This window comes from Periplaneta americana, chromosome 4 (genome assembly GCF_040183065.1).
Source record: "Periplaneta americana isolate PAMFEO1 chromosome 4, P.americana_PAMFEO1_priV1, whole genome shotgun sequence".
NCBI lineage: Eukaryota > Metazoa > Arthropoda > Insecta > Blattodea > Blattidae > Periplaneta > Periplaneta americana.
This window is the reverse complement of record NC_091120.1, coordinates 148,003,688-148,023,679: the sequence shown is the minus strand read 5'-3', so window position 1 is coordinate 148,023,679 and position 19,992 is coordinate 148,003,688. Positions and strand designations below refer to the sequence as shown.

Below are 19,992 nucleotides of genomic sequence, written 5' to 3'. Positions count from 1 at the left end.
CCACTACCACTACTACTACTACCACTACCACTATTACTACTACTACTACTACTACTAGGCTACTACTACTACTACCACTGCCACCACTACTACTACTACCACTACCACCATTACTACTACTACTACCACTACCACCACTAGTACTACTACTACTACTACCACTACCACCACTACTACTAATACTGCTACTAATACAACTACCACCACTACTACTACTACCACTACTACCACTACCATCACTACTACTTGAAGCGGTAATTAGGAGAGGGAGAGACCGATTTAATAGCGAAGTGATATCTCCATACTTAGTTACATGTATACGCGGGGATATTCTGGCGACTTGGTTAGAATTAGTTTCACACGCAGATGTTTCGCATTCCTCTCGTCAGTTGTCAGCATCGGACAGATTTACAGCCACCTTGTGCGGTATTGTATATAGAGACTCGTTCAAGCGTAAAATCCTAAAGTTGGACTAGACCCGTGGGAAAGCTACTGCAAGCTCGGGATTTTCCAAAGAACGGGGGTTCTCGAAATATCTACTAACTAATTTGATGTTGTGGGAAGTCCAAAGTCTAAATTTAGAGATGACGTATTTCGCGCCCAATAAGAAGAGATCGTGGTTCAACTTATGAGGTCACTTTGGACCAATAGAGAATAGATTTTAGGCCGGTTAAGTGACGTAGTTCTTAACCAATAGGATAGTTAGTTTTAGCGTAGGATAGGTTTTTATAAATAAGGGTGACGGGGAGCGGAGATGATCACAACTTCTTATCGTGTCGGCGGCCCTACATACAGGGCACAAAAACACAAATTCTTATCGTGTCGGCGGCCCTACATACAGGGCACAATAGCTACTTCGTTTTGTGTCGACAGGACTAGGACTTTTCGTGTCGACGGCACGACACACTGAGCTTTTTGGTGTCGGCGGCCCAACGTAATAGTCTTTCTTCCGGCGAAGACTCGATAGATATAACTTTGTCATCGGCGAGACTACTCGTCAACGTTTAGGAGCTTCGATCATAGTGTACTGGGCAGAGTATTGAATTTATAGTATCGGATAGAGCTTATTCAGAGCTGCCATAGAGTCGATACAGAAGTGCGACCAACGATTGAATTATAAGTCAGCCGGAAATACATACTCTAGGGTTTACCAAGTGAATACGACAATAAACTTATAGTTTTGGAGTTTACACTGCCTTTTATATAAGTAGCCGGCTTGGTAATTTTCCTGGCATCATCCTACACCACAATCGTACCTCGGCTACCCTGAGTGAATCTCACGCAACACCGAGACGCACCCACCCTCAAATGGCGCTTCCCAACGTGGGGCTCGAAGGAAGACAGCTGTTCCAGTGACCGGCCCCGAGTGCGAACACAGCACCAAACAACGCGGAGGACCGGACGGAGCAGTTCAGCCCTGCATAGGCGAGGAACGACGCTGGAAGGCGGGAATAGAACCAGGCCATCGCGACATCACGACAACACCAGAGAAGGCAACACGGAGACCTCCAGAGAAGGCAACTAGGAGAGGCGGTGGCAAGTATGAATGGAGGATGTATAAATGTGTGTATATATGTACAGTATATGATATTTTGGGGGAATAATTATAAAGTGTATATGTTTCAATTTCTGGTGTGATATTTTGGGTATATATATGTATTTTTTTTTCTAGTGTGTGTGATATTTTGGGGGAAAGAGTGAAACAAGTGTATTGCGTAATTTGTTGGAAGTGAGCAGAGTGCAAATACAGGCATAGTTAGACTATTATTGGGAAAGCGAGCGTCAGACAGATGACAGAGTAGCATATAGATGATACTACGTAGCCATAGGAGTAAGGTAGTTAGGAAAATACGAGAAAGACGAGGAAATAGAAGCAAGGGAACCATGGAGCAAAGGAAGGAAGAGGAAATTATGGAAATCAGGGAGGAGGTCGAGAATAACGCAGGACAGGAAATAGAGGGAGAGCGTACGATGGAAAAGCAACATAGTAGAGAAAGCGGCAAAGGGGAAATGACTCTAGTACAGTGATGGGAGCAGATGAGACAATTCATGGAAAATAACTCTAGGGAAAGTAGAGAGCAGATTCTGAGGGAAAGTAAAGAACAAATAAAGCAAATGGAAAATAAATTAGACAACAATTCAAGGGAAAGTAGAGATCAAATAAAACAAATGGAAACTAAATTAGAAAATAACTCAAGGGAAAGTAGAGAGCAGATTCTGAGGGAAAGTAGAGAACAAATAAAGCAAATGGAAACTAAATTAGACAACAACTCAAGAGAAAGTAGAGATCAAATAAAACAAATGGAGAATAGATTGGGGGAAAGTTCGAGAGAGATTAGAGATCATATTGCAAAATTAGCGGAAAGGGGAAACAAGATGGAAGACAAAATAGAGAAGCTAGAGGGGAAATTAGCCGAGAATGGGATCGGAATGGAGAGCCAATTGAAGCTATGGATAGGATGTCAGAAAGTATGAAGGATTTAGAAGTCAGAGTTAGAGATAGCGCTATGAAAGAGAATAGTGATCTAAAATCAGCTGTTGAGGAAACGATAGTGGAGAAGGTTCGAGAAATTCAGAATTCGGTGGAAGAGAAAATAGGTGAGATGGATCAGGAAGTGGACGGTCTCAAGCGAGCCATAAAGAATAAAGAAAGGGCGGATAACGAATGTTTGGAAGAATTAAGAAGTAAACTAAACACAATAAACGACGTACTAAATGGGGGGTAGTCCCGCAAATTTAAGCGGACATGGCAGCTCGGACCGTGCAGTTTCTAGACAAGAGGGCACAAGTGAGAGCCTGGCATCAGGTAGTAACATAAATGTAAGACATGTTAACAATAGTGTTGGTGAGGAATGTCAGACCTCACGGGATGATGTGCGTAGTGAGTTGATAAATGTAAACGACAAGGCATATTTAGGCCGTCCTCAGTGCCCCACCCACATTATGAATGAGATTGTTTACCCTATTTTTGATGAAGTTGAATTTTCAAACCCACATAATTACATAAGTGAGCTGGAAACGTACTTTAGAGTAAGAGGGGTGCCGGATGACCTAAAAATGACTGTTGTACGAAAGAGCCTAAAGAGCCGACCGCTCAACTGGACGCTAGTGGCCCTAGGGGATAATGTCACCTATGAGGAATTCAGAGAAAAATTTTCGGAGAGATACTGGGGACAAAGACAACAACAAAGAATTAGGAAGGAGATTAATCAGAGCAGGTTTGACGCGGGAAGAGGCGTTTCTATGATAGATTATTTTCTTGAACTTGTTAAGAAAGGGAAAAGCCTCAATCCGCCTATACCGGATTCAGAGCTGATCCAAACTGTGATTTCGCAGTATCCAGAGAACATCAGATATAATCTGATCGTAGCAGGGCCCCGAGACTTCGGGAAAACAATAGATCTATTGACTGCGCTGGACGGTTCGGACGCCACGCACTATGAATGTAGTGGACAGGCAGACTACGAACATTGTAAAGGGAAGAGTTCAAGCCCCACCGACCAGAAAGCGGGGAAGGGGGCAAGTACGGCCTTTTCGTCCCCAAGGACAGGAGCCCAAAATCAGAGTAGCTGGGGTTGTGACAGGAGCCCCAACAATGCATATAGTCGATACCATAATATTCAGAACGGAGGGAATAGTCCCAACAGGGTGACAGGGAGTTACCCGCCCTTTGGGGGCCCTTACAATAATATTAGGAATAATCAGAGCAGTTGCAACAGGATGAGAAACGATAGAGGAGGTGTTGGTCCCGTGCGTAGTGTTAACCACATACGATGGTACACGGGAAGACAAGAGAATGGAAATAGTAGGCTTAGAACCCAACCACATTGGCTTCGGAACAGAAATTACAGACAGGGATTCTGGCAGCCAAATTTTAGCAGGGGACCGCAAAATCGAGGTGATTGGAGGAGACAAGAGCAGGAGAGAGGTAGACGAGACATCCTACAAGAAATGGCCTCACAAGGGTGCAATAGGCCCCCTTACACAGTGTAACGTGGGACAAAGTAGGAATAGAGACATGAACGGACGTCAGCAAAGTCCGGTCAGAATGAATATGGGCCGGGAGCCTATAAGCAGCAGAAATAGAGACGAGATAGCAGTTGAACCGACTGCATCACACTCGGGAAACTGCTAGACAGAAGTCTCAAGGGTTCGGAGATTTCTGTAGTTAAGTGCAGTAAGTCACTATCAAAAGAATCCACCAACGCGGTAAGCGTAAAGAGACACAGCGAGATTACTAACCCAGAGTTAGAAAATAATGGGACTTATGTATTGCCGTATATAGATGCTAGAATATTTGGGATAAAGTGTTGTGTGTTGTTGGACTCGGGCTCCACAAATAATGTATGCAGCTTGGAATTTTTTCAAAAGGTTAGGGATTCAGGAATAAAACTGCAAACGTTACCCATATGTTCACTGTACTGTGCGGGCGCCCTAAGCAAGAAGAAGGAAAAGGTAAATATCAAGTATGGTTCGAGTTAGAGTGCGGAGACGTGAAATTAAATGCTATTTTTCTTTTGATACAAAGGTTGACTACCGACATCATTATTGGAGTAGAAAGCTTCTATGAATGGCACGCGCTATTAGATTTCAGGCAAAACAAACTAGGGGTTACGGCAGGTAACGGCAGTGTAGGCCATGTCCCATTCCGTAGGAATAACGCTAGATCGGAGCTAGACGAAAGAACCGCGGGAGAGATAGAATTACAGGAAGAGTTATTTTTCGTAGAGCATCTCAAAAATTGTAAGAATGTAATTTTAGAGGTTAATCCGTGGGAAGGTAACGAGGTAACTAGGGGAGTGTGTCAAGTAGGCTGCGGAGAATGCGAGTTGTGTATCGGCGAATTAGTCCAGGCGAGACAAATAGGACGTAATCTCATTAGCGGTAGGGCCAGATATTGTAATGAGATTTCGCCGGGCAATCTTAGGCAGGTAGACGCGTATAACAATAGGAGGACAGATACTTTCGAAATAGTAAGAGATAAAGTTAGCCAGGCACACGGCCTGAGTGAGAGTGAAAGATAACGCTCAATGGATGTTGTAGGTAGCCATTTAAATGTCTTTTCAGACGCGCCGGGGCTGTGTAGAGTGTATACACACAAAATTAAGGTGGTAGGAATGGAGGAATTTCGGCATAAATGTAGACCCATCCCCCTATCTTTACGGGATCAGGCAGATGAAGTCACATATTATATGTTAAAAGATGGAGTTATAGAAGTATCAGACTCGCCTTACGTAAATGCATTGTGCTGGGTTAGGAAGCCCAATGGAAGCTTAAGAGGAACGATCGATGCCCGACACGTTAACTCGTTTTCAGTTAAAGATAATTTCAGGACGGAGTCAGTGGACACTTTGTTAGGCCGTATCAGTGACTGTTCTATATTCACTAGTTTGGACTTAACCAGTTAGTATTGGCAGATTTCGCTGGACGAGGACTCGAGAAAATTCACAGCGTTCTTACATAACGGGAAAGTTTATCAGTATACCCGATGCCCATTCGGCATCGCAAGTTCTGGATCTGCGCTACTAAGGGCACTAGACGTAATTTTTGGCGATTCGACGAAAGGTTTTCTGGCACAGTACATTGACGATTTTCTTATATATGGCAGTAATGTTGATAGGCATATTAGAGATATTGATTTTGTAGTCACTAAATTGAGAGAGGCTGGTATGACAGTCAAGCTGGAGAATACAGCATTTTTTAAAGTCGTGACAGTTTTCCTGGGTTACGTAATTTCGTCTGACGGAATTAGACCGGACCAAGAGAGAATTCAGAGCATTTCGAGGATAACGCCGCCGCGGAACCGGAAACAGGTTCGTAGATATCTAGGTATCCTACAATACCAGAATCGGTTTCTCGTCAATTATGCTAAGCATGTAGTCCCACTCAGAGCATTGTTGAAGAAGGATACACCCTTCAGGTGGGGGTCGGCAGAGCAGGAAGCATTCGATCGAAGGAAACTGCTTTTCGCCGACTCAATTCTGTTGGAAAGGCCTAACGACAGCCTACCTTTTCAGATTTATACTGATGCGTCTTCATTTGGATATGGAGCAATTCTATGTCAGACCGATGAAGATAATAAGCGACATGTGATTGCCACAGCTTCTAGGGGACTGTCGGTACCGAAAGCAACGCATCAATCACGGAAAACTATAGATTTCTGCTGTGTACTTCGCACTACAGAAGTTCCGTCAGTATATCTTTAATAGACAGATCATCATATTTACTGACCATGTAAGCCTAGCGTTTCTGAGTAGATGCAAATTGACGAACTCTAGAATATCTAGATATGTGCACGAAATTTTGGCTCATGATGTGACGATTATACATATTCCGGGGGCAGACAATATCTTTGGTGATTGTCTCTCTCGTTTGAATTCCAAATCGGGGCTACCGGAAACTATCACCGCCCTCGCGTACGAAATTTCCGTAATGAAGATTGATTCCACGAGGAATGGAGCTCTGACGGGAAAATTTCGGAGAATTGCAGATTTGCAGCAGGAGGATTCCACGATAAGGGCCTTAATGGACAAAGCTAGAGAAATCTCACAGGTGAAAGATGAAGTGTATGGATTGCGTTCTGGTATCCTGTATAAATTGCATGGTAGGGATATCCAGAAGTGGAAGATATACATACCTGCGAGTATGGAGAATGAACTTATAAATAACTTTCACCTATCCATGTGTCACTCTGGGAGTGATAGGATTATTTTAACTATGTCAGAATCATTTTATATTAAGCAACTGTCAAAGAAGGTTCGAAGGGTAATATCTCGCTGCGAGGTCTGCCAGAGGGCGAAACCTCTAAATGTAAGGTATGACAATGTACCACAGGTCATTATCATGGGTAAAAAGAATGAACTTGTAGCAGTGGACGAACACGGTCCAATGCCCACATCGTCCTTCGGACACAGGTACATATTTGTTACGTACGATGTATTTACAAAGTTTGTAAAGATTTACTCTTTAAGAAATATCTCTAGCAAGTTGTGTGCTGAAAAGCTGGTTAGAGACAACATACCGACTTACGGCCCGGTAACAGCGGTGCTCAGTGACAATGTGTCGGTACATAAATCGAAAGTGTTTTGCAAAAGGCTGGAAGATGCGGGCGTGAAGCTATACAATTGCTCCGCATACTTCCCCAGCGGTAATCCCTGCGAAAGAGCGCTTAGGGATATATCATTTTATCTCCGTATTCTGTGTCACCGAAACCATAAGGACTGGTTTAGGCAATGTGAGGTGATTGATAGAGTCTTGAACCAATCTATCAATCCAACGACCGGATTATCTCCGATCAAACATATGTTAGGGATCGATCCCGATCCCATGATAAAGAGTTTGCCTCAGGCAATACAGGAGGGTGAGACTCCTAGTGCGGAACTACTGTGTAAACTAGCTTTCGTCCGAATCAGGAAAAAGGCTGAGTATAGACTCGGTAAAGTCAAAAGATATCGCCACAAATGGGAGTCCACAACCGGCAATTTGGTATTGCTCAGGGACGTGAAGTTATCTTCCGCCCTTAGAGGACGTTACTCACGCATGGAGCTACTGTACAAGGGGCCCTACGAAATTAAAAGTAAATACGGAGACCATACTTTCGAATTGGTAGAAAGGGGAAAAAGTAAACCTGTTGGAACGTACCACAAGCAACTCTTGAGGCCTTTCAAACAGGAGAGACAAGGAGGCAGGAATGAGAAAGAATAAGGATCGTTAGTCTCACGCGTACAGCCAGGTGCACCTGTACAGGGCGGCTGGTACAACCAAGCACGCAGAGTGTGTAATTGATCAATGAATAAATAAATGTAAATATTTGAATGAATGGTATTGTACATATGTAAATGTGAATATAAATTTTACATAGTTGTGCTTATTGTGTGGGAGTTGTGTACATAGAAAGGCTTGTGAAGATATATGTAATATTTATTGTAATTGTTTGTAGTGGCATTGTAATCTGATTGTATTGTAAATATTGTATCACCGGATGACCGCGAAGGGGAACTATGAGGCTAGTTATAGGCAGAAAGCGGGGACATCTCATAACATTGGAAACTCTTTCGGGAATTTCCAATGGTTATGTAGATGGGCATTTGGAGCGGTAATTAGGAGAGGGAGAGACCGATTTAAAAGCGAGATGATATCTCCATACTTAGTTACATGTATTCGCGGGCATGTTCTGGCGACTTGGTTAGAATTAGTTTCACACGCAGATGTTTCGCATTCCTTTCGTCAGTTGTCAGCAGCGGACAGATTTACAGCTACCTTGTGCGGTATTGTATATAGAGACTCGTTCAAGCGTAAAATCCTAAAGTTGGACTAGACCCGTGGGAAAGCTACTGCAAGCTCGGGATTTTCCAAAGAACGGGGGTTCTCGAAATATCTACTAACTAATTTGATGTTGTGGGAAGTCCAAAGTCTAAATTTAGAGATGACGTATTTCGCGCCCAATAAGAAGAGATCGTGGTTCAACTTATGAGGTCACTTTGGACCAATAGAGAATAGATTTTAGGCCGGTTAAGTGACGTAGTTTTTAACCAATAGGATAGTTAGTTTTAGCGTAGGATAGGTTTTTATAAATAAGGGTGACGGGGAGCGGAGATGATCACAACTTCTTATCGTGTCGGCGGCCCTACATACAGGGCACAAAAACACAAATTCTTATCGTGTCGGCGGCCCTACATACAGGGCACAATAGCTACTTCGTTTTGTGTCGACAGGACTAGGACTTTTCGTGTCGACGGCACGACACACTGAGCTTTTTGGTGTCGGCGGCCCAACGTAATAGTCTTTCTTCCGGCGAAGACTCGATAGATAGAACTTTGTCATCGGCGAGACTACTCGTCAACGTTTAGGAGCTTCGATCATAGTGTACTGGGCAGAGTATTGAATTTATAGTATCGGATAGAGCTTATTCAGAGCTGCCATAGAGTCGATACAGAAGTGCGACCAACGATTGAATTATAAGTCAGCCGGAAATACATACTCTAGGGTTTACCAAGTGAATACGACAATAAACTTATAGTTTTGGAGTTTACACTGCCTTTTATATAAGTAGCCGGCTTGGTAATTTTCCTGACATCATCCTACACCACAATCGTACCTCGGCAACCCTGAGTGAATCTCACGCAACACCGAGACGCACCCACCCTCATACTATCACTACTACCACTACCACCACCACCACTACTACTACTACTACTACTACCACTACCACTACCACCACTACTGCTACTACTACTACTACTACTACCACTACTACCACCACTACTATTGCTACTACTACTAGGCTACTACTACTACCACTGCCACCACTACTACTACTACCACTACTACCACTACCACCACTACTACTACTACTACCACCACTAGTAATACTACCACTACTACCACTACCACCACTACTACTAATACTACCACTAATACCCCTACCACCACTACTACTACTACCACTACCTCCACCACTACTACTACTACTACCACTACCACTACCACCACTACTGCTACTACTACTACCACTACTACCACAACTACTACTACTACTACTACTACTAGGCTACTGATACTAATACTACTACCACTGCCACCACTACTACTACTACTACCACTACTACTACTACCACTACTACCACTACCACCACTACTACTACCACTTCTACCACTACCACCACTACTACTACTACCACTAACACCACTACTGCTACTACTACTACCACTACTACCACCACTACTACTGCTACTACCACTACTACTACTACTACTACTACCACTACTACTACTACTACTACTACTACTGCTACTACTAGTACTGCTACTGTTACTGCTACTGCTACTACTACTGTTACTATTGCTGCTACTGCTGCTGCTGCTATAACTGAATAACTATTTGGAATATTCTGTGATCCAAACTGCTCCATGTCACACAAAGAAAGCGAAGGGAATCTAATTTTCGAGAAATTAGCACCTGTTTTGTACACATTTCTTTCGTCTGAATTAACCAATGAAAAGACATAGCCTATAATATAATGTATTTTAAGGGTACAGGGACGTGACGAGTGCCTATTTTAGCTCTTGAACTAGCAAATAACATATGGGCTCTACTGAAGCATTCCTATGTCACAGGTTTATGAAATTTATACCATGCATTAAACAATGTTTATATTATCTTTTCATGAAAAATTAAATCACTTATCACCAATAGACAATTTATAGGATGTCCCCAAATAAGGTAATCAGAAAATAAATTCTTATGTATGGTTCATCAGTTAGGTACACATATCTCATAGAATTTTAGTCATACCTCTCTAATTTTTTTTGGTACAATAAGAACATATCAAATGACAAAATGAATGCACTAGATTCTTAACTAAACATCACATTTGTAAAAAATTAAAAAAAAATGATTAACATAATTTTTTTCCAAAATTTTCCTTAGATTTGAATTTTTAAAAATTCAATGATGAAGTTTAAAAGAAAACCACTCCATTCATTTTAAAGAGTTAATTAATATGTACCTGCCACAAAAATTTCATGACTCTATCTTCATTAGTTTATGAGATAAGTATACCAAAGTTTTGAAAAATCAAGGTTACGGGAAAATGCAAAAAACTGAAAACGTGTATTTTGTACTTCACTCACCAATCTAGAACATTCCAGCCCCATACTCACCCTGCTCCTGTGTTTCTTGGTCCTCTCTCCTCCTTTTGGCATTCCTCTTTCTTGTTCTGGCCTCTTTAGTTATTTGCAAAGCAAACTTTTCACCGTCTTCGAAGCGCTTCTTGTCAATGGTGTAAAGTGCAGTTTTTGTATTTGAGCCCACTTCAATGCCCAAACCCTCGAACACATTTAGTCTACTTACACAACCATCATTAAAACAGATGACTGCATCTAATACACCCAGTTTTAAGGTTTTTAAACCCACAAAAACTGTTTTTGGGATGCGCTCCCATATACAATGATTAAAGCTTTCATTAGGGTTTTGTGTATTCCCATGTAAGCATTTTTTCAATAGCTCCTGGTTGCTGAGGTCCCTAAAGATGGGTTTTATTTCATCCATCACAGCTGGAGGCAGTGAATGCCGATGGGAATACTTTTTTCCAGTGACTGAAGCTTTATTGTACCCACACCAGCAGTCTTCATCTGTACCTGGAGTACATAACGTGTGATATGGCTCCTCATCTGTGCTATACTTGTGGAAGTATATTGCCCACACTGCTCTTCTCATTTTTTCTACATCTTTTCCAGCATTCCTCCTTATGGCCAGTCCATAATAGGTTTGCAACTGATCTATTGCACTATCTGTTAGCCGCCCTCTCCCTGTTAGCGGTTTACCATCAGAACATTTTTTACCTTTCATGTCTTTACATAATTTTCTTAGTCTTGTTCCCATTCTCTTTTGCACATGTCCACAGCACTCCAGCTTACTTACTTCCACATTCCCATAAACATTTAATTCTTCAACTTTCTTATATCCCTTTGAGTCCCCATCTCCTAAGTAATTCACATACCTGACCTGATATAAATTCTCAGACTTCTGAAAAATTTTTACTACTCCATCGCTCTCCATCCCACCACTGAAGCCATCACAATTTTTCATGCAAACATGTCCAGGCTGGTCTGATTTACAATTATGGCAGAATTTTGTCAAACATTCGACATCAATTACTTTCCCATTGTCTAGTGAAGTTGCAGTGATGACACCATTGAGGGAAGTGTGGCCTCGCTTCTGCCAGGACCCATCGAAAGCAGCAGTTATGTCCCTACTGTTTTCATTTAGAGCCACTGCTTCTTCTATAGCATTTGTCATAGATTTTTTTGCTACTTCTTCCAGACATTTCAACAGTTGGGAAGTGCAGAAATTAAATTTGGCAGTTGGTGGTGGGAGATCCATTATACCACACAGAGTTTGTGCTAGCTTCCTGCCTCTGCCAATACTTCTCATTCCATATACAAATCTTAAATTTACTTCATAACATTTTGTTTTCCCTACCTTATTGGATGTCATACTTGAAGCAGACTCTTTACACTTATTACAAACAACAGACAGTTTAGTTGCAAGCCCTCGCCTACTATTTTTATTTTCTGGAAGTTCAACACAGTCGACGCCACTACAATACTTACACTGTACAGTTTTCTTCACCAAATTAGATAATAATTGAATGTCCACAATGATAAAACCCTTTGAATATCCCACATCACTAAAATAAAAGTTGTCATCACACTCTGGTTTTATGTGAGACAATTTTCTTGCAGAAGCTGAATACACTTCTCTACTGCAGCTAGGCTCTGACAGGTTATGTTCACTTATATTATGTTTGCTTTTACTTACATTACCATTAAACACTGGTTTTCTTTTGCCAAACTTCTTTAATCTGCCCATTTTTACTATACACACACACAGACAGACAGACAGACACACTAATAATGCTGAATAAAACTGATGAAAATAACACCACAAAGATTGTTTTTGCAACAAAATTTACACGAGGTTATTCAAAACAAAACAGGAGTGCTTTCCACTGGGCTGTGTTATGCTCTTTGCAGTTTCAGAGTATCCAGAAGCACCAACAACAGCAAAGAAATTTACCCGGTCAAAATATTCCAATAAATAGCCCAGAAATTATAACATATTTAATAAGTTGAATTGGGCATTTAAAAAAGGGGCGTGCAACTACGACGCCATTTTTAAATTCCCTATTTTAGGGCATTTAAACCCAGAAACCCCTACAATATATATATTTTTGGATAGAGAATTTATTCAAGAATTCGAAAACAAAGAAAACAAAAAATGACACTTTTGGCCGATTTTTCACATCCTAGTACCCTTAACGTGAATATCACTCCCATATCAGATCCCGTATAAACTATTTGAAATTGCAACAATATTTTTGCGTGGAGCTATTAAATTTGGATTTTTGCAGTGCCTTTGCTGAAGACCTCAAGGATCAACATTGTCTCACCAAATAGTGACCAGAATGAATACCAACATCAAATTTATGCAGAATCAGTTAAATATAAACCAGTTCTAGTAGATGTACAAATTATTGCATAATTATACATTTAACAGGTTAGTAAATTCGCCAAAGTGATTACCCTCAAACAACTTTGTTTGGGATGTGCTGTCGTCTTTTGAATGGAGGTGTAACTCAGGGAGATTTCGACATTGTGTTTTGTGGGTATCTCGACATCTCTCGATTTCTCCTTTATTCCCCTTGCAGTTCTTTTTAAATGACCTGGGGGGGATTGTCTCTATCAAAATATTTATGTTTTTCGTCTTAGGATAGTTGGCAATCATTCAGAGAGCTTTTTAGTGCCACGTTATTCGTCTATCTGTTTCTCTCTCTACCTGCATGTATTAAAACACTCATCTTCCATTCAACCAATCTTGATTAAACTTTATAGTTTAACTTTAATTGATATCGAACAAATAGGAAAAGGCACAACTCTCGATACAAACATGGAAGATCAATTTGATCGGCATATCCTTCCCCTGGATTCTAAAGGCTATATGGATTAACAATTAAATACGTAAGGTAATTGACATCCTGACCTACCGCAGGATAATATGTTTCAGTACGATCTGGTTCGGATCATTACTCATGAAAAGGAAAAATATAGTTTGGAACTTAATTCTTCGTCCACTGTTGCACCACTAGAAGACACAGGTTACAACACCTGAAGCCCATTCAGCCAATGCAACAAGAAGAAAATCTTGTGATAGTGTTGCTTATTCGTAGAAAGAAAAGAGAGTTACGGAGTAGCATTGGGATAGTATAACATTAAAACCAGAGACAGCCGAAGATACCAAATTCAAAATGAAATATTCGAGTGATAATTCCCCGGAAATTATTGAAACAATTATTGGAACTGGCATGCAGCCTTTGCAAGTATTTCAGTTATTCTGAAAACCACAGTTCTTAAGTCTTATCTGCAAAGAAAGCAAAAAATATGCACAGTACAAATATGGAGACAACAGTTACACTGTTGATATTGACGAAATGTATAAGATGCTAGGCATCTTATTGCTCTCAGGATATGCTAAAATGCCAAACAGAAAAATGTATTGGGCAACACGGAGTGACGTCAGCAATGCTGCTATATCTATTTGAATGTTAAGGGACAGGATTTTGTCTATATTGAAGTACATGTATTGCAGTGAAAATTGTGAAAATACACTTGCTGGCAGTATCCACAAAATACAGCCTTTGCTTAAGTGCGTCAGTAAGCAGTGTGAGGGGAATCTGCTAAACTCCTGCCTTGTGTTTATTCCTTTGATGAGGCATGAAACCATATTACGAACAACACTATCTAAAACAGTTTATCATAGGAAAAAATATTAGATTTGGGTTTAACCCTTGTACTATCCGACATTTTTGTGACACTGATCCCGTATTAAAAAATCGAAAAAAAATACTTACTCCTACATTTTCAATACCGACATCTATTAACAAAATTAGTCTTCAGCCGCTGTTTTCATCATAATTTATTCATAAATTATTTATTTAACTACAATATTAACATTGAAACTGGTGTGTAGAGAGGTAACACATTTCTTCAAACAATTTTCATGCGTGCTTCGAAGGACTTCTCCAATCAATTACTATATTGTTTGTACATCAAATGGTTTAGAATGTAATCTTTGCAAAACTTAAGCACCTGCTTGAATGTTTTCAGTCAACCGAAGTGCCCCGATAAAAGTCCCAATCTTACGATTTTATCCATCATAATAATTATTATTCCAGTCAACAATGGGAATTGAACCCGAGAGCACCTAGTAATAGGGACACGCGCTAGCATTGATAAACTGGAAAGTTTTATTCTATTTTATGGTATTATACAGTAAGGGTATGACTAACTTTTTTGTACTAGGTTATTTAACGATGCTGTATCAACTACAGGGTTGCAAATCTAGCTTTCAGGTATAGCTCCCTGTGAAGCTGATTTGAATAATTTCAAGGGAAAAATTGTTCCGGAGCCGGGTATCGAACCCGGGACCTATGGCTAAACGCACCAACGGTCTACCAACTAATCTACCCAAGAACTCTACTAGACACCGACTCAATTTCTGCCTTTATATCAACAGACCTCAAAGTGGGTTGACAAACGTCAAGCAACCAACATTGAGTGCACACAAACTCTGTGTGACTTCTTGTGGTTTTCTGTCTACAAACAGTGACGTGTAATATGCAAACCTAACTTTCAGATATAGCTTCCTGTGAAGGTGATTTGAATAATTTCAAGGGAAAAATTGTTCCGGGGCTGGGTAACGAACCCGGGAACTTTGGCTAAACGCACCAATGCTCTACCAACTCAGCATATATTACTGTAACATAAGTCATATATGTATATATATATATATATATATATATATATATATCGCCCAGGAACTCTACCAGACCTGACTCAATAGAGTTCCTGTGTAGTTCAGTTGGTAGAACGTTGGTCCGTTTAGCCAAAGGTCCCGGGTTCGATACCTGGCCCCGGAACAATTTTTCCCTTGTAATTATTAAACCACTGGGGTATCTAGCGTCGATGAAACTGGTGTTAGCGGACTGATATTTGGCGAGATGAGACAGAGAATTCGTCATAGATTACCTGATATCCGCCTTAGGTTTGGGGAAAACCTTGGAAAGAACCCAACCAGGTTATCGGCGCAGGCTGGAATCGAACTGACGCCCGAGCGCAACTCCGGACCAGCAGGAAAACGCGCTACCGCCTGAGCTACGCCAGTGATCATGACTTGAAAATGTATTGGACAAAGCATTCAACATTTTCATCCTCACCGTTAGACGAGGCCTCGATTCTTGTTGTACAATAACTACTCGAAACATCACCGTCTTCAAGACTTTCGATATCGTCAACATCCCCATCGTCATCAAAATTTTTTCTGGTCATCGTTCGTCAGCAACGTAGCATCACAATCGCAGCATTTTGTTCTAACAAAATTTTCATACTTCATGATCGGGCAGAATTAGACGTACAGCAGCCGTAGTGTATTCGCTCAGACCGCAAAACAAAGGCAGTTAGTTGCTGAAGTGTTAGTGAAACGTTGCCGAAAAAATTAAGAACTGGATTAAAGAGTGTCATAATCTGCCTCTAGGTAACATAAGGGTTAATTACCAGTTGTTCGTCCGCAATAAATTATAAACCACACAAAATGCCGTTTTGGGGTCAATGCTGACTACGCGGTACTAAGTGTAATTAATTCAATATTTCAGAAGCTGAAAATGGTAGACGAGTATTGTTTTACAGAAGTGTCATTAACCAAAAATAAATAAAAGTCAAAAAGAGAAAAATAAATACAAAATATTTTAGAAGGAGATACGAACGATTTGTTTAGTGCCCATGGTAGTAGGAGGGTTAAGTTCTGGTGTCTGAATATACCAATGGATACTGTGTCCGCTTCGAACTGTACAAAGGCCGCGAAGAAAGAGATACAAATAAGACTCTGGGAAGTTCTATTACGAAGCAAATGGTCGAAGGATTTGTGCTATCTCAAAGTCAAGTTTTTATTGACAATTATTTAAATTCATTTCCCTACTGGAAGACATGACTAGGAAAGAAATCAATGTGACTGGTACAATAAGAGTAGATAGGACTCAAAACGCACCGCCAAAAGATTTGAAGAAATCTGCCAGGGGTTCCTTTGATTATCTACAATATCCAGTCAGCAACATCACTCTCGTGCGTTGGAATGATAACAGTCAAGTAACCATGGCTAACAATAGAACTGACAGTGTTGTTGCAGGACTCACCAAGTTTCAAGATATAGTGCATCTTCCAAAAACAGAGTAAATATACTTCAGCCGAGTTTGATCAATGAGTATGGGAAGTGTGGACTTATTTCACCAATTCAGGAGTGCCTACTGTATTAGTCTCCGGTCTAAAAAGTGGTATTGGCCCGTTGTCCGATTCTGTCTTAACGCTGCAGTAGTAAAGGGATGGCTTCTGTACAGGCATGTTGAAAGCGGGATACCTTTACTTGGATTTTTAAGAAGAATAATTATACCCTTGCTTGCAGCACCAATAGTGTCACGACCGAGAATTGTGAATCCTCAGCGTAGTTCTGGTGTCCTTTGTGAAGTACGATTTGACGGTAAAGAACACTGGCCAGGTAAAGTCGTACTCAAAGAAGATGCGCACGGTGTTACAAAGCCGTAACACACATTTGAACAAAATGCAACGTTGCCTTGCACATTGAATGCTTCATGCTCCACGACACTAAGTCATGAGCATGTTGTCTCTCATGCATTTACTCTAGAGAATTTAAGTTTAGTTATAGGATTATTGTAGAAAGTGCTTGATATGAAAATATATTGAATAATTATTATTTTCTAATATTATAAACATTATTGCAATTATTTTTAATGACATGTAGATTACAGTAAGTTACACCAAAATATAAATTTTGCATTTTATTTGATATGTGTACATGTCGATTAATTTAGTAATTAAAATTTATTAAAATTTCAGTTGCTAGTACAATACTATGTCAAGTTTAATAAAATACAGAAAGAGATTGATGGATATGAATCAAATGGTTACAAATTACAATTGAAGTTTTCGGAGCCATAGTGGGCCAAGCGCCATTTATTAAAAACGGAGAAAGTAATGATTAAATTTAAGTGAATACCATATTTTAATGAAGATTGACATATAATTTAGTTTTAATGTGTGTACTTTATATTACTTGCTATATTTTTCTATTGAATTGTGTTAATAACTTCATTTTAACCCTTGTTTTCTACGGTTTTATTAAATGCCGCTTAGCCCACTATGGTTCTGAACCCTTCAAATAACTGTTAAATTGACACATTTTTGTATATTTAATTAAATGGCAATATATAATTTCTACTTCAAAGTCTCTGAATGTATCCTCAAGAACCTAGCGTATGAAAATTTAGACGCGTCTGCATGTATTCCTCCGAGCCTAGTGTATGCAAATTTAGACGGCGTTAAAATGACTTGGGACATAAAATAATAAATTTTTAGTACACTAGTGTGTTAATTATTTAAAGAGGGTAAATATTAACGGAGTTTATTAATTTTTAACTCTAAATTACATAAGCAGCCTCTAAATGTATACCAACAGTTATTTTTCATCTTACGCATATAGCCACGTGAGAGTCACTGCTTGATAATAATAAATGTAAATATCAGTCAGAACCTTAATCGGAGTTGTCGCTATATATGAGAGTTTATTTATGACTTTGAAAAACAAATTAAGAGAATAAACTTTTCTAGTGGAAGCTACCAGGATATCTTACCTGTATTTCAGGATGCAGACCTAACAGATAGAGGGAAGTGCTAATTGCAGCTGCAATTGTATCATGACCCTGTGAAGAGAAAAACAATGCTGTGATTCAGAAACATTCTTGTTTTGTCAATATCTATGAAGTCTTAATGAAAATGCTTATTAAATACAGACGAACATTTCGAGAGTCTCAAAGTAAGCACATTTTAATTATTAACAACCTATTGAATTTTTATTTCACATTATTTTCTTTTTAACATAAGTTTAAATTATTATTTTCCTTCATCATTTTGTTCATTACTTCGTTTTTGTAATAATCCAAGTGAATCACGTTGTCACTATAGCATTAAATGTGGGTTATTTCAATGTAAATTTTAATGATGTAACATAATATGTTTTCATTCAATAAACTGTGATATCATTATGTTTTAGGAAATAATTAAGAAATGAATACACTTGTGAAGATTTTTTACAGAATCCTGTTAGTCCTGCTAAATTAAGCTTTCGTATCCATAACAATAAATTATTTGTTCACTCAGCGTATTTATGTAATGCTGCACCTTCGCTGATCACTTATTCAATAATGTCCATTGCACCATAAAATAAAGGAATGAAAACTAAATAAAATATTTTCCGAATACTATTCCATCAGGTAAATCTTACCCCGAACATGAAAGTATCCACTTCTTCTTGTATCTCTTCGTCTGTCAATTTATTACCATCCTCAGATGCATCCAGCAACATGTCCAAGAAAGCTATACGCTTCTTTTGTCCTGAGGAACCAACAGCGAGTTCTATATTATATAGTATTACATAAGGTACAAGCTATTAGTAGTAGTATATATTCCATATATATAAACCCTATTTTACGTAGAGTATATTAGTGTTATAATTGAAACTAATTATAACAAATTGAACAACAAATATACACTTGTAATCATATCATAACATATAGACACGTATCTACATTAATTAAAATGTAGTAATGTTGTACGTCAAATGGTGGTACAAATTGAACAATCTAGATGGAACATTACATGTGACAATTACATTACATCAGTTGCTCTGGCACAAGAACTCCTCACAAAAAGACTTACTTTAGTCGGCACTATTAAGAAAGACAAGAGGGACATATCACCAGTGATGCAAACCCATAAATCCAGAACATTATTAGAATTTTGTTTTCATGGTGAACTAACTCTTGTAAGTTATGTTCCTAAGAAGAACAAGAATATAATTTTTCTACGTACAAAACACAAAGACAAATCTGTGATATCAGATTTGGAAACTAAGCCAGAAATTAATGTTTATTACAAGACTGAAGGGAGTGTGGAGTGTATAGGTCAAATGACGAGAAATTACACTACTCTACGTAAAACAAAGAGATGGTAATGTGTATTATTTTCCAACATGTTGGATGTAGCACGTGTAAATGCATTCCTGATATATAAAAACAAACATCAACAATTTTGTGGTGAGACGTCATCTAAGAGGAGAATATTTCTCTAAGAGCTGGCCAATGAACTAATTATGCCACAGATAGAAGGTATAAACCTGATCATATATCTACAGAAAAGTATCAAAGAAGCTATGATTCTCTGTGCAATCGGATTTCCAGAGTCATCGAAATAACAGAACCAAAGTGGAAAGGGGAAAAGATGTTACATATGTCCAGTAAATAAAGACAGAAAAGTATAATAAATGAAATGTGTGCAGTGAGCGTAGCGATAGTATGCTGTGAATGT

General features: G+C 39.4%; 1 protein-coding gene across 1 annotated transcript in view; it reads right to left on the bottom strand.

The window, feature by feature from the left end:
- The window catches only part of LOC138698958 (cytochrome P450 4C1-like), a 103,624-nt gene that overhangs the window by 14,701 nt on the left and 68,931 nt on the right, over positions 1-19,992 (bottom strand). The window contains exons 9-10 of the mRNA XM_069825152.1: positions 18,911-19,020; positions 18,261-18,329 (exon numbers count right to left, since the gene is read on the bottom strand). Of these exons, the coding sequence (XP_069681253.1) occupies positions 18,261-18,329; positions 18,911-19,020 (179 nt within the window). The remainder of the gene's footprint in view (positions 1-18,260; positions 18,330-18,910; positions 19,021-19,992) is intronic.